The sequence below is a fragment of the Prionailurus viverrinus genome, chromosome A3 (genome assembly GCF_022837055.1).
Source record: "Prionailurus viverrinus isolate Anna chromosome A3, UM_Priviv_1.0, whole genome shotgun sequence".
In the NCBI taxonomy this organism is placed as follows: Eukaryota; Metazoa; Chordata; class Mammalia; order Carnivora; family Felidae; genus Prionailurus; species Prionailurus viverrinus.
This window is the reverse complement of record NC_062563.1, coordinates 81198343-81213816: the sequence shown is the minus strand read 5'-3', so window position 1 is coordinate 81213816 and position 15474 is coordinate 81198343. Positions and strand designations below refer to the sequence as shown.

At 35.0% G+C, this 15474-nt stretch overlaps 1 protein-coding gene across 11 annotated transcripts in view; it reads right to left on the bottom strand.

Moving 5' to 3' along the window:
• Positions 1-15474, bottom strand: part of EHBP1 (EH domain binding protein 1) — a 372579-nt gene that overhangs the window by 163905 nt on the left and 193200 nt on the right. For all 11 annotated transcript variants that reach the window (XM_047852777.1, XM_047852775.1, XM_047852780.1 and 8 more), the window contains 2 exons: positions 14332-14572; positions 6317-6506 (listed from right to left, as the gene is read on the bottom strand). In XM_047852777.1, coding sequence (XP_047708733.1) covers positions 6317-6506; positions 14332-14572 — 431 coding nt within the window. The remainder of the gene's footprint in view (positions 1-6316; positions 6507-14331; positions 14573-15474) is intronic.

Here is a 15474-nt window from a genome sequence, read left to right as displayed (position 1 = left end):
TGACACAGGGGCTTGATACCACGACCCTGGGATCATGACCCAAGCCAAAATCAAAAGTCTGATACTCAACTGACTGAGCCACCCAGGCACCCCTACAACTCACCTTTTAATAGACATCAGTGGCACAGCCTGCTGTTCCCTAATATTGATTGTACTCTACTTTTTTAGTAATATAACCCTTGACTTTTAACTGAGTAATACAACTACCCAGAATAAAGATTTATTTTCTAGTGTTCCTTGCTTGAGGTAGATAGGAGTGTTTTTTGCCCTTTCCTTTTTGATTGGAATGGGGCAGATTGGCTGTGGTTCAAGTAGCCATCTTGGAAGTCCATGCCAAGCACGGTGGGTCAGCAAAATAGGAGAATGGGTCCCTGATGCCTTTGTGAGGCTACTGTATCAGCACTGGACCTTTAAAATTTTCAAAGACAGAAATAAATTTTTCTTTTATTTAAACTGGCATTTGAGGGGCACCTGGCTGGCTCAGTCAGTAGAGCATGTAACTCAACCTCAGGGCTATGAGTTCAAGCCCAGCACTGGGTGTAGAGATTGCTTAAAGATACCATCTTAAAGGGGTGCCTAGGTGGCTCAGTCGGTTAAGTGTCTGAATCTTGATTTTGGCTCAGGTCATATCTCACAGTTTCATGAATATAAGTCCCATGTCTGGCTCTGGTTGACAGAGCAGAGCCTGCTTGGGATTCTCTCTCTCCCTCTCTCTCTTTGCCCCTCCCCAATGCATGCACATGTGCATGCTCTTGCTCTTTCTCTCTCTTTCAAAATAAATAAATTTAAAAAAATACAATCTTAAAAGAAAAAAACAAAATGCATTTGAGGCCTTCTACTGCCCACAGATAATCCTAATTCCAACTGAAATTCCATTAACCAGAGACTCATTTGATTAATAAGATCTTAAAAAATAATAATTCTGGGAGGTTCCACATACATATTAAGAAAAAGTAGTTGATACAGTGTAATTTGTGTTTTTTTTTTAAGTTTATTTATTTATTTTGAGAGAGACAGAGACAGCTCTAGTGGGGAGGGGCAGAGAGAGAGGGAGAGAGAAAGAATCCCAAGGAGGCTCTATGCTATCAGCCCAGAGCCCAAAATGGGGCTCAAACTTGCTGAACAGTGAGATCGTGACCTGAGCCTCAAACCAAGAACTGGATGCTTAACTGAGTCACCCGAGTGCCCTTCAGTGTAATTTGTTCTTAACCTTTAGCAAAAATCAGCCAGAGTGAAAGAAGTAGGTAGCTTTGCACGGGGAGACAGGAAATTCTAGAACATAAACTATTTTGCAGGGAGATAACAAGATAAATTATCAGTAAAAAGGTAACGGGAAACTGAAGATATCCCAGTGAGAGAAGCAGATAAAATTAAGGCTGATTGCTGAGGCCCAGTTGTATCCTCTGCCTAGGGTTCTGCAAAATCTCCTTGGGTCTTTATGACAAGTTGTCCTTTTGCTTAAGTTAAAAAAGTTCAACCAAATGGCTTGTTTCTATTACTTATAACCAACAGTACTAACCAATAAAACAAGTGATGCATACAGGAGTGCCCCGTTTAGTCAGTATTATTGAGGAACAACCTATTCTGGTAAGGTATTCCAGCAAGTAAAAATTTTATACATAACTTAACCACTGCCTGCACCCCATTGTCACTGAATGTAGTTTGGCATTTTATTTTACAAAACAACTGTGTATTCATCATTGCATTCAATTACATTCTGATCCTTTTTATTATTTTTCTTGGAAAGTTTGAGACATTTTCAATGTACATATGAGGAAATTAATAGTCTGATTGTGGACTTACTGTTTTTCAGAATGAATGGCTTGTAGACAACATTCTGCAGTTTTGCAGAATAGAAATGGGGATAAAGAACTTTCTAGGAGATCTTTATGTGCAAAAGCTGAAAAGGGTGTTGGCGTTGTGGTCTGAATTTGCTGCTTGTCCCAATCAAGGGAACTGCTGTGTGTAATTTTGACTTTAGTTTAACCCTGGGCTTCCCATAGTTACTGCAATCTGTACTCAAGTTCAAAAACATCCAAGTGTAAACCTTAGGACTTTGCCAGAACTTGTTAAAAAAAAGGTAACAATATAAGTGGAGGCCTGAGTTATTTAACTGGGCTTGAGATATGGATAGGATTTTCACTTTTAGAGATGGAATAAGTGGATAGTAGTATCACTGTCAATCACTGGAGCTTCATCAGTCAGGATCTTTGAGGGAGCGCTTCTCCACTTGACCAAGCTCATTTCATCATCAAGTGTGCAGTGGAGCTTTCTCTATGCTATTATAAAAATGTAAGTTTATTTTAATTCCTTATTGTCATTCATTGATAGTTGGCTGTTCATATATTCTGATTTCTATGGAATTGGGTATATACTGTTTAATAATGTACTTTAGCAGATGTGTCTAGCAACCATGTTGTTTATGTTCCTAAACTCACTCTCATAATTTAATTGCACTTTTTACTATGTTCCATGAATTATATCTAGGAGTTCAGAGTTATATATTTATCAACTTACATTCACAGTAAATGATGGTCAGGCACCATTGAGCCTAACTTATCATTTTATTTTACTGAACGGTCATATATTTAACTTCTCTACACATTGGCCTTCTTTCCTAAGTTGTCTTTAAAAGTGTTACATTTTATTATTTTATAAATACAGAAATCAATGGTCTGAAGTGTGGAGTTTATACACATTTATGACACTGAAGGGTCCTTAGCTGCCTTCAGGGTAGTTTGAATTTTATTTGTAATATAAGTACATGCTTATTATCACTTTGTTTGTTTAAATTCTGATCTTAGTTCTTTTTCATAAATTTTCTGAAAAATAAGTAGTTTCAGGTGCCAGGTGGGGAAATTAATCATCTGGCTGAGCCCTTGTCATTTTATGACACTGAATGCTCTTCAGTGTCTGCAGTCAGTTGCCACTAAGTACAGTCTGGCATTTTGTTACACAAAATTGTGGTGTAATATCCTTTTATTATTTGGCTAAAATTTGAACTTGGCTTTTCCCAAAAGCTTAATTTAACTATTATCTCCTTTCAATTTATAAGTATGGAAAGTAATTGGCAAGGAGCATAACTTAAAAGCATTAAAACTCTTCAATAATTTTAATGGAAATGTTTTGATGTAAAACATAATTTCTTACTTCCCTCTACAGAATATTGTATATAATACACAGTAAGACTTGATCATGTTGACTGAAAGTTGCCAAAACGGTCCATTATTTTACTCAGCTTTAATACAGCACAGTCTTCAGGAACTACCAGAAGATATATATCTATACATACATATCTACTAGTAGATACATACACACATATTATCTACTCCTATGATGAAAAAGCCCCATACTACTGTGTTTTCTCAGCTGCCATTTATCATTTTTTATCAGTCAGTATGCCACTGATTCTAATCTTCCTTATCTCATACATAATTGGAGAGTTTGTAGTTTCCAATTTTGGGGGGTTTGGCAATGGTCCATTTTCTTTTTTTAATGAAATCTTACACGAATTCCAACATATAAAATGAAAGAATATGGATTTCTGATGTGGAAACAGAATAGGGGAGCCAGCGTTCTGCTGCTAGGCCTCTATACCTGGTCTTCAGTGTAGAACACTGAGTTAACTGATGAAACCCCAGGTCACCATCAAATAGTTTAATACCACTTGTCAAAACTAAGAGTGATTTTCTCTATTCTGAAGGATAAACTTTCTTAGTTTGTACCTTGTACATCTTGTACCTTGTACAGAAGGCAACAAAAATATCCACGATCTCATTACTCAGTAACTTTGATTAGTATAACAAACAAAAATGGAAGTAAAACATATGTAAGGTTCAAAATTCAAACAATACAGACAGGTAAAGAAAAAGAAATGCCTTCCCCAGTCTTGCATATCCTTCTCCTCAAAGGTACCCACTATTAAATTACTTACTATTCCTTCCACAGTGTACATGAGTGTGTATGTCTATGTGTGTTCTGAATGTATGTGTGAATAAGGCTTTTTAAATAAAACTTTATACATACAATAGGTATCATATTATACATCATTATATACTTTCTTTTCTTTTTTAAAATTTAATATCAGCTATCTTTTTTAAAATTAATTTTTCACAGTTGTATTTCACATAACTGAGAAACATGAACTAACTCCCAGATCAGCAGAATGTGCTATTGTGGATAATATGACTAATTGCATTTCTATTGTCTGTGTCTGAGCTTAATGAGGCACTTTCTAAAAGAAGCATGATGCCTTTCCTATAAATATCCTTTATTCCATGACAGATCTTCAATGGAATACTATCTTCATAATAATATAAAAAATAGCTATGTTATACATCACTACAACAGAACTTAATCACCAGGTGTAGCAATGTTTCTATGGAGCAATGTATTTAGAGTTCCAACTTGGAACTGGGGAACCAGAGGTAGCTCTCTAGAGGTAGAATGGCACCATGGGCAAAGTATGGGTTTTAGATTCAAAGGACCTGAATTTTAATCCAGGCACTGTCACTACTAGTTTTATCATTTTGGGCAAGTTACTTAACTAAGGTCCAGTTTCTTATATATACAAAGGAGATAATGATACATATTTTTCAAGTTGTTTTATGGATAAATGCATCCAAGAGGCACTGTTAAGTTCCTTTTCATTCCCCTACAAAGAGATTAGAATATTTTAATTAGCTTCAAACTCCTGACGAACTATAGAAGAGAATGGGGCAGGGAGTAGGCAGTGGAGTAGAGATTTGGGGAGACAAGGGATAGGTTTAGGTATTCTTGACAGTTAGAATGGTTAAAAGACCTATAAAGCTTCTTGATTCTTACTAGTGCCCCAATTACTGTCTTTTTTTTTTTTTTTTTTGTATCATGGGCACAGGAATTGGCCATCTCCTTTGCTTTAATTTCTACCATTTGCTGCTTTTGTTGATAGTGTTGCGCCCCCACTCCCACCTTCCATAGCCAATTAGAAGATGGAAATCTAGTCTGAGTTTCTCCCTCTAAAGTTACAAGGCTAAAAAATACCTGATATAAAAACAAACACCTGGAGATAGACTTTTAGGATACCAGAGTGAAAACCTCAGTGAACTTACTGTCTCACTAAAACAATGAAAATACAGGCAAACTATTTCAGGACTCTACCATTTAACACAAAAACAAAAAATTAACTGAAATATCCAAGAGAAACTACTGAACTTTAGTGTGCTTGAGAAAAACAGCAGTAGGCACCTGAGGTGGAGTATGGCCCAGATATCACACAACTAACGAAAGTGACAGTTCCAATCCTGTTTCTAATGGCTGGGGGACCTGTGACCTTTACTTTACCCCACTAAGTTGAAGTTCATCTTATTTTTCTCTTACCTACCTGTGAGAATTAAATTATGTACATAATAACAATAACAAATTACCCATTAGTTGATGATGGGCAAAAATTACTTACCTAAAAAAACTTGCTAAATCCAGCATTTCTACCTTAGACATACAAGATATCACACTATTTGAATTCAAATCATTTAAAAACTCTAGACTTGCTCCAAAAACGTGTTTTTATCTTTCCATGTAATAATTATGCATTAAAACTTCTAAAGATAGTGACAGTAAGGCCAAAATTTTAACTTGACATAAATCAAAATGGCAATATTGAAATTCTTCAATAAAGCATGTCTCAGGAGCCTTGGTGGCTCTGTCGGTTAAGCATCTGACTTTTGATTTCAGCTCAGGTCATGATCTTGTGCTTCATGAGTTGGAGACCCACATCAGGTTCTACACTGTCAATGCGAGGATTTGGCTTGGGATTCTCTCTCCTTCTCTCTCTATCCCTCCCCTACTTTCGTGCACACTTTCTCTCTCTCTCCCTCCCTCCCTCCCTCCTTCCCTCCCTCTCTCTCTCTGTCTCAAAATAAATAAACTTAAAAAAAAAAAAGGCATTTCTTTGCACTGGGCCTTAATCTTTCCAGTATATTTTTCAAAGGATGATTTCTACTCCTTCTTCTGTATCAATACAAACTATTCCTCACACTTAGCTGCTTTAGAGTATTCTTTCTTTAAAGCACCATTCCTATAATTAGAATGTCTTTCTTCCTCTGATTTCAAAACAGCATTTAAAAAAATCTTAATCCAAACTATCCAATTATACTGTTCTGTAAACTTACAGGCTCCCAAACATATACACAGTGTTACAGTATAACAGATTTACTTGGTTTGTACTTTTAAAATATCATCAAAAATAGCAAACAATGACTTTTCTTAATTTGAATTAAACTGCATGGGGGGAAAAAGATTAAACATAATATATGTTTTACTAAGAATAAACTCCTACCTTAGGAGAAGTGGAGAGATCTCTTCCTGCAGAAATAACTGTGTTTTCATTTACTCCTCCTATCTTTGGTGAGAGGGCTGGTGGGGCTGGGGCTTTTCTTTTCACTCTCCTTTCAGTTTCCAGTTCTTGAATTGGATTTACCAAATTATTTGGAGGAAGAGCTGGTTTAGGTTCATAAAAAGGATTAGATCTAAATGAAAGAAGAATTATTGTTAAATGTTAATCTAAAAATATTTTATTCCAACTAAATTAATAAAATGTTCATTTATAAAACTAAAAAATACTGAAAATGACAAGGAGTCACTCAAACTAGTGAGAACCTACAATTTGGAAATAATCACTATTGTTATTTTTTTAATCATTAATAAAATTTTTCCCTTTTAAAAAGTATTTAAAAATTTTTTTCATACAAGGTCACACTTAGCTCAATTGTATATAAATCCTTAGAAAAATGTTTATAGTAATAGTAAATCCTATACACTCTTCACAACCAAAAAGGAAATAAGATGAGGAAATATTGATTTTCTTTTTTATGCTCCCCATATCATTTTTTTCCCCTGCATTTCATTCCTTCTCATTAGAGAACATCTTTTATAAGTCCTTTCAGCAAGGTTCTTTTAATAGTAAATTCTCCCACGCACTGAAAATGTTTTTATGTCACACTTAAATGATAATAGCCCAGTGTCAGCCTATTATTGCTCTTTTTTAAGTCATCTTTTATCTTTGGTTGCCGTTAAGATCTTCTCCTCTGGTTTCAAGCAATTTTACTATGATATGTCAAGGTGTAGATTTCTTTTCATTTATCCTGTTTCAGGTTCCTTATATTTCCTGAGTGTGAAGATTTATGTTTCATTAGTTTTTTTCTTTTTTAAGTTTATATATTTTGAGAGAGAAAGAGAAGACAGTGCATGCATGAGTGGGAGAGGGGCAGTGAGGGGGGAGAGAGAATCCCAAGTAGGCTCCATGCTATCAGCAGGGAGCCCCACGCAGGGCTTGATCTCATGAACTGTGAGACCATGAATTGAGTGGAAACAAAGAGTTGGATGCTCAACTGACTGAGCTACCCAGGCACCCCTATGTTTCATTAGTTCTAAAAAATTATTAGCCATTATCTCTTTGATAGCCTCTCTATTCTCTTCTTTAGAAAATGTTATTAGATGTATGCTGAATTAATCTCTCTCCTTCACATTTTTACAAATTTTTGTTCCTTCTGTGCTATAATCTGAATAATTTCCTCCCATCTATGATCTAATTAGCTTTTTCTCTCTTCATTTGTGTCTAATTTAATGTTAGACATTAAACCAGATATCTAGTTTATGGAGAATTCTCCATGAATTATCCATAAATTTTAAATTTTGATAAGCATTTTTCTTCATACAACCATGTGTAAAATACCTCAGGTATAGAGATTTGAGTCATTAATCATTTAAACATTTACTTTAAAGTCTCTACCTGATAAATCTATTATTTGAAGTTTTTGCGTGTATAATCCTAGTGTTTCTTTTGTCTCCTGATGCTTTCTCTTAGTAAATTCTTTCCTTGTATGTTTTGTAATTCTAGATTTCAAGTTCAGGGCTTAATCTGAGGAAACCGTGCACATTCTGAGCCAGAAATGCCTCTCTTCGGAGCGTTTTATGTTTGCATTTGCCAAGTGCTTCAGGGGTCATTTTGTGTGTTCTTTTCTTGGCTTGGAGGATCCCAGACCATCCTGCCAATAGAATGTCAAATCCATATCACGGTGGGCCTGTGTGCTTATAACTTCTTGGGGAAGACTTTTTTCCTCTACCTAATCCAGGCCCAAGCAAAAAATCTTCCTGGTTAACTCCCTCTACGAGTAGATGAGTTTTTTTCTCATTAGTTACCCATAAACACAAGTATCTGGTATAGATGATGATTATTCTTCCTATTACACAAAAATAAACTGTTATCCTGGTTCTTATTTATTAGTTTGTTGCATTCTCCACCCCACCCCCCCACCCCCGCCCCCCACACCAGCTGGTTCTCTGGAACCCTGTGTGTAAAGAATAAAATTTCTGAGTCTATAAGGCTAAGGTTCAGCTGACCCAAATTTAGTGATTATAGATCATTCAACCTGGTCATATATAAGGCCTGTACTGGTAACAGTCCTCTGTTTCAATTATGCATGTTCTTTTAACTACAATAGTACAAGACTCACTCAGAACCAATTACCAATTATGTACACCTCTGCTTAGGAATTTATATATAGAAAGTCAAATCACATGAGACTGGGTACCAAGTATATATGGATCAGAGATGGGAAACATATCATACTTGTGATGTCATTCTCACTCTGTACTCATGGCAACAATTAGTGTCATGAGATTCCTTTCTATTGAGCTAGGGTATAGCCACAGAATGTCTCTCAACTCTGGTCAGGGTAGTTACTTTTAACTGAGTGGGGATGGCATTTATATAGAAACCTATTTCTTGTGTTCTCTCCTATTTTTATGTCTGTGCATTCAAGAGAAAAAGAACAGTAAATAGATATATATAATTGAAAATTTGCTTTTCAAAACAAAATATTCTTGCCTAGTGACCAAGATATGCTTGATGTATTTACATCCCATGCTTACAACCTGCAGAAGAACTTGGGGGAAATCAAAGCAAGGAACAATGTTAAAATAACTAGGTGTTCAGAAAAAGCTGAACATTCTCTCTGAAAAGAGGTATAAAAGGTATCATATCCAGCCTAGAATGGAGGGCTTATCAATAACATTATTAACTAAGATTAATAAAGTGTTTATGCTGTGCTAGGTACTATTTTAAGTGTTTCACACTTACAACAATTTTATTTCTCCTGATAATTTTGAGAGCTTCATACAGCTGTTTTCAAACTCTAAAAGTAGTTTGAAGGGAGATAAATATAAAGAAATAAGTTGAAAACATAATTTTTTTAACCCCAAAACTTAAAAAAGGGAAAAAACTTTTTCTACCCAAACTTACTACCTGCCAATTAATGTTAAGTGTTCAGGACTGAACAGACCCATGTCAATCAAACTGAATTAATTCAGTTATATGAATTACTTGGATGATATTTAAAAATTTTTTCTTGGTTAGGTTTCTCTATAATAAACTTGCATAGTACTTTGAAATATGGCAGCTACTACAATGATCATTATTATTAATTTGTTATGTAAATATGGCTACTTTCAAGAAAAACATGTGTTAGAGGATATTTTTATTAAAAAAGAATTTGTGCTTAAAAGAAAAAAACGACAGAATCCCTTAAAACAGGTAGTTCCTCAGTACACTTTATATAACTTAATTTACAGTACTCATGAAACTTTTATAAAACTTATCTAGTATGTATACAAATATAACTAGATATTGTCCTTTTTCTTCCTGTCTCTGCCTGTTTCAAGCCACTTAGGTCTCCCTCCCACTTGAATATTAGTATCCTTTGTCAAAAGAAGGTAAATGCAAGTAGAAAAAAAGCTCATAATCATCTGATTTCCAAAGCTGGATGGTAAGATTCATCATTAACTAGAAACTAATCAAATGGAAATTTTCTTGAAACAATTAGAGCTACATTTCTCACTCTGTTTTACATGGCACATGCAGTAAGAATGAAATTTTTATGTCATTCTAGGGTAAAAATATAGGAAGCTGCTGGAAAACAGAAGTACCAGGGTCTCCAGCTGCCCTGGACCACACCTCACTGCAAGACGGACTAAAGGAATAAGTATCTCTGCACATCTATTATTTGCCTGTGAGAAAACAGTGTGCTAGGCACCTAATGGGTACCTAATTTAGTACTCTTTAGGTATAAATCAAAGTAAGACAAGAAGCTTCTACTTCTAAGGGTTCTGAATGATCCTTCCTATGGATCAGACATTTCTAAATAAAACTGAATTTCCTACTCTTTAAGAACAGGATACGATTATCTTTATATGAAGTGTTCAGAACAGTCAAATCCATATAGACAAAAAGTAGATTAATGGTTTTCAGGAGGTGGGGGAAGGGAGGAATTGAAACTAACTATTAATAGGTAAAGTATTTCTTTTGGGGGTGATGAAATGTTGTAGAATTAGATTGTGGTTATGGCTGCACAGCACAGTGAATTAGTTAAGAACCACTGAATGTACACTTTAAATAAGGAATTTTATGTTATGTGAAGTATATCTCAATTAAAAAGTACTATTTAGGGGCGCCTGGGTGGCGCAGTCGGTTAAGCGTCCGACTTCAGCCAGGTCACGATCTCGCGGTCCGTGAGTTCGAGCCCCGCGTCGGGCTCTGGGCTGATGGCTCAGAGCCTGGAGCCTGTTTCCGATTCTGTGTCTCCCCCTCTCTCTGCCCCTCCCCCGTTCATGCTCTGTCTCTCTCTGTCCCAAAAATAAATAAACTTTGAAAAAAAAAAAAAAGTACTATTTAAAAAAGTGATTAGGAATAATATCTATTATATATATGATTGTCAACACTGCTTCCTTCTCTATAAAAACAAGAGTTATATAGAATTATTGATCAATGCATTTTTAAAAATATTTAATATTTTTTGTAAAGAAATACTATTTAAGGAATTAGCATAATTCTTATTTCAGTGCTTTCTACATCACTTTGGATAAAGAAAAATTATTTTTATGCTTGTATTATATACCCGAGCAATAAATTAGTTAAAAAGAATTACAGAAAGAAAAACTATAAATTGATTAGAAACATGATTAATAAACATACTAAAAAAGAATAAAATATGAAACAAGAGTACAGTGAAATATATAGTCTTCCTTTCACTTTGAAAATTTATGTTTCTTTGGAAAAACAATCCACAATTATCTCTGAATAAAATTTAATGACAACTTTCCTTCAGAACCAGACATACAACCATACCAGAAATGATTTTATGCTAGACCCCAAAACATTTCATAAATGTTTTGGAAAAAAATATTGTTTGATTTTTGGTTTTCAATTTTGCTACATTAACCAGAATGGCTGAACTGACTTCCAAACAAGAGAAAACTGAGAAGCCCATGTGATTGCTAAGTGGAAAGGACATGTGCTACTAGCACTGAAGGGTGTTTACTTGCTCTTGGTGCTGATGGATATGCTGAGGTTCTGAAGGTTGTTTTACACATCAAAGAACTCAGCACTATTTGTGATAGGTTTATGTCAGAGGATGCAGGAAGAGTTTGATAATGGAAGATGAGTAATACAGGCTTTTCACTTGATGAAAGGTCATAAGTTTATTACTGAAGTAAGAACAAATTTTGGAAGATTTCTAATGTGGTTAGACTTACAAACTTTTAGAGAAAAAAGATAAGAAAAAAGAACAGAGTTCTTCCTGGACTCTCACATTAGCTGATGAGCAATCTTTAGAATCTGTGTATATATTCCTATTAAAAAAAAAAGCTGAAGTGTTTATAGGCACCCTCTGGTAATCTCAGATGATTGAGCAATTTAGAATGTTCTTTATTCATGGGAAACTTGTAAAGACTGTGACTTTCACGTGGAAAAAAAAATGGTCAAAAGGAAACACCCAATGATTCTGATTTTAGTTTTCATTAAGGCATTTTAAACGTTTAAACAAACATTAAATGTCTCTTTAACTTGTTAATAGGAAAGAGCAGGGTGTGTGTGTGTGTGTGTGTGTGTGTGTGTGTGTGTGTGTGTGTTGTAATACTCATGCCTCTTGGAATGACTGAATGCTTGTACTTAAAGTTTATATTTACATTCAAATACTGTAGGTGTGTGGCTATTACTCAGCACCTACATCACCCATGAGAAATTTTATTTTCATCACACATTAGCTATTTCAAAGAAAGCAAATATAATAACTTTAGCTAGAGTTGAGCCAATTTTTCCAACCCCTGTACAGTTATTAATTAGTATTGAGAGCTAAACCTCGGTTTGGAATCAGATGATTACTATGATATATTTCTATGTATTTAAGGCAAACCGGAACATTTTAGGTTTTATCAAAATCTAACCAGGCCCATGGAAGCATGTAGCACATGTGAGAGTCATAGGCCATGTGATGTAAAATGGGAAAAAGTTGAGAAATACAGTTCTAGAGCAATAGAAAACAGGTCAACTACCTCATTCTTTCAAACAAGTCTTTCAAATATTTGAATTTGGTTATTATAATTCTCTTAAATAATCTTTCTTCTAAGTCAAACAGTCTGTATGACCTTAATCACTGCTCATTTGATGTGGTTTCTGGACTTTTTTGATGACTCTGTTGCTCTATTCTTTTAATGCTCTGAATTACCAATGTCCCTTGTACAGTTGGCAGAACCTAGAAGTAAAATACTGCTCAAAATAGGAGCTGACCAATGCACAGGAAAAAATGACATTTCTTCCTTCACACGAAGCAACTGCTCCCAACTTTCAAACATTGAAGGAGCCTTTTTATTATTTCCCTCACAATCTATTATATCCCCATTATTCTGAAAGATTTTCATACTTACCTGTATTTTTAAAGAAATAACTATTTTTCCCAAGATCTAAATAATCTTAATACACTAAAATTCACATATTTCTAAGGAAAACAAAGACACATACAGCCTCACTACAAGTAAACATATAATTACTATTCTATTAATTTCATCATCTGTGCCATTGCTACATCCATATCTAATGACTTGAGTTTCCTCCTCATTATGGGTCAGATTTTCCTGCTTCTGTACATGCCTGATAGATTTTTCATTGGTTGTCAGACATAGTGAATTTTATATTTTGGGTGCTGGATTTTTTGGTATTCCCTTTGGTATCTTTGGTATATTTGTGTGGCATGCAATTAAGTTACTTGGAATCATTTTGATTGCTTTGAGCCTTGCTTTTAAGCTTTGTTAGGCAAGCCCAGAACAGCCTTTTGTCTAGGCTAATCTCACTACATTAGTAAGACACCTTTCTGAGGACTCGACCTGATGTCCCACGTGTTAGGAACTGCTTGGAAACAAACTATTCTTGGTCCTGGGTGAACCCCAGGGATGCTTCTGCCATGTTTCCTCTATGTATGCTCTCATCAGTGCTCAGCTAAAGACTCAGGGGGAATCTTCTACAGATCTCTGGAACTCTTTGTATAAGTAGCTCTCTCTTCTCTGATAACTCTGTCCACAATTCTATTCTCCTCAGTATGCCCAAAGTCCAAACTGTCTCCTCAACTCATGGAGATTACTAGGACTTTTGGGTTCTCTCTCCCTAAACTAGAGCTGGAAATTCTCTCCCATAAATAAAACTAAGACAAGTATAGGGCTCATCTTCTTTGTTTCTGTTTTCTTAGAAATCACACTGTTCTGTGTTATTTGTATCCAATGTCTGAAAACCATTGTTTCATATATTTTATTCAGTTTTTTAGTTGTTTAAGACAAGAAGCTATATCCAGTCTGTGTTAATCCATCATGGCTGGAAGTAGAAGTTTTACTGTTGCTTTTTAACATACTCAGGGCCACAATCTGCAGCCACACAAGTTGTGAACTATATACCTCCAGCATACAATGTGCACATACCCTTCCCCCATTCTCACCCTAGATTTGAGTAAAATGGAGCCCTAAACATTCTATTTATAATGAGCTTATAATCAATAACATTCATATTTGGATAAGAATAACTCAAAGATAATTCATACTTTATAATTATGATCTTATTGTTTGGAATCTGAACAAGTGTCCTCACCAAATAATTATCATAAATGATTATTTGGTTCCCACAAGAGAACCTAATTGAAGTATAATGCCTACAGTAATTGATTAAAAACACCTAAGTGACATTTGTAATGGGGTTCCTGTGGAAAGACAATTAAAATTCTAACCAGGGATTCCAAGAACATATTTCTCTCCATTGTTAGTTTACTGTGCACACACATTCACATGGAAGTGGGTGGGAGAATAAAGGTCAAGATCATAAAAATTCAGGTGGACATGAGATAGATACTAACCTGCACACTGTATATTAACACGAGGAAAAAACTCTTTTTACCCATGTAAAGGTTTATTATAGAAGCATCTTTTTAGTTAATATAGAGACTGACCTATGATGATAGCAGAATAAAATGTACTTACTCATCCAACTCTTCTTCTTCTGTTTTAGAACTATCAGCATAGAGGTACTTGCTCATGTCCACAGGTCTTACATTTTTTCTTTTTGTAGACTGGGGAGGAGAATCCTTTATAGTTACAAAAGTTTCTGGCTCATCAAATGGGTTCAAATACTGAGGAGTCTGTACCTCTTTAAAGGGATTATAGCTATTATTATAAAAAGATTCTTCTGTTTTTTTAGGTGATGCTGTTTCAGTGACTGGTTCTATAAAACAATAGCAAAAGATGAATGAAATCAAATTAATATTACCTGATATTTTTTAATATTTTTGGTGTTTTCAAAAATAATCTTGAATTAATCTCTTATGATGCTGAAAAGGTCAAAACAATAATATGTTTTAGAGGGGCTAAGTTCAGAAGATGGGTTACCTAAGATCTTTGTCTACTTCTCCAGGAATGCTGCTCCCTAATACGGCATCTTTGGAATGCACTTTGAGTCTCTAATATTATTAGTATTACAGTATGGCAATTTTTGAAATTTTAACCTTCTTAGAGGTATAATATTCTATTTACTGTTTATTTTACTTGACTGTACTAGCTTGCCATCCTAAACTGATATAAAATAAATTTCTGTTTTTAAGAACATTAAGTGAGTTAAAATGTGAAATTGTCTTTGGTAGTTACACAGGCAGAGACCACTTAGGGAAGTGAAAATTCATTCTGGACTATATCAAAAATATACCCACACATCACTGAATTTGTTTCTTCAAAGCCTTCTAAGAGTACGTTTTTGTATGCTGCACAATCTTAAATTTTTAGAGCTTTTAATGAGATGTTTGATTATTTTCAATATGACTTGGATCCAATCAATACTCTGTTTAATAATGTAAAGGACTAACATAGAATTCGGAGGTTGAAAGCACTACATTGAAATCATACTGATAAACTGATAGTCATGTTACACCAAATTCTTCTAAATTCTTATTGCATGTGAACACAAGTGCAGTAGGGGCAGAGAGAGAATCCCAAGCAGGCTCTGCGCTGTCAGCACAGAGCCCCACACGGGGCTCTGATGAACCATGAGATCATGACCTGAGCTGAAATTAAGAGTTGGACGCTCAACCAACTGAGCCACCCAGGTGCCCCTAAGTTTTATTATTTTAAATT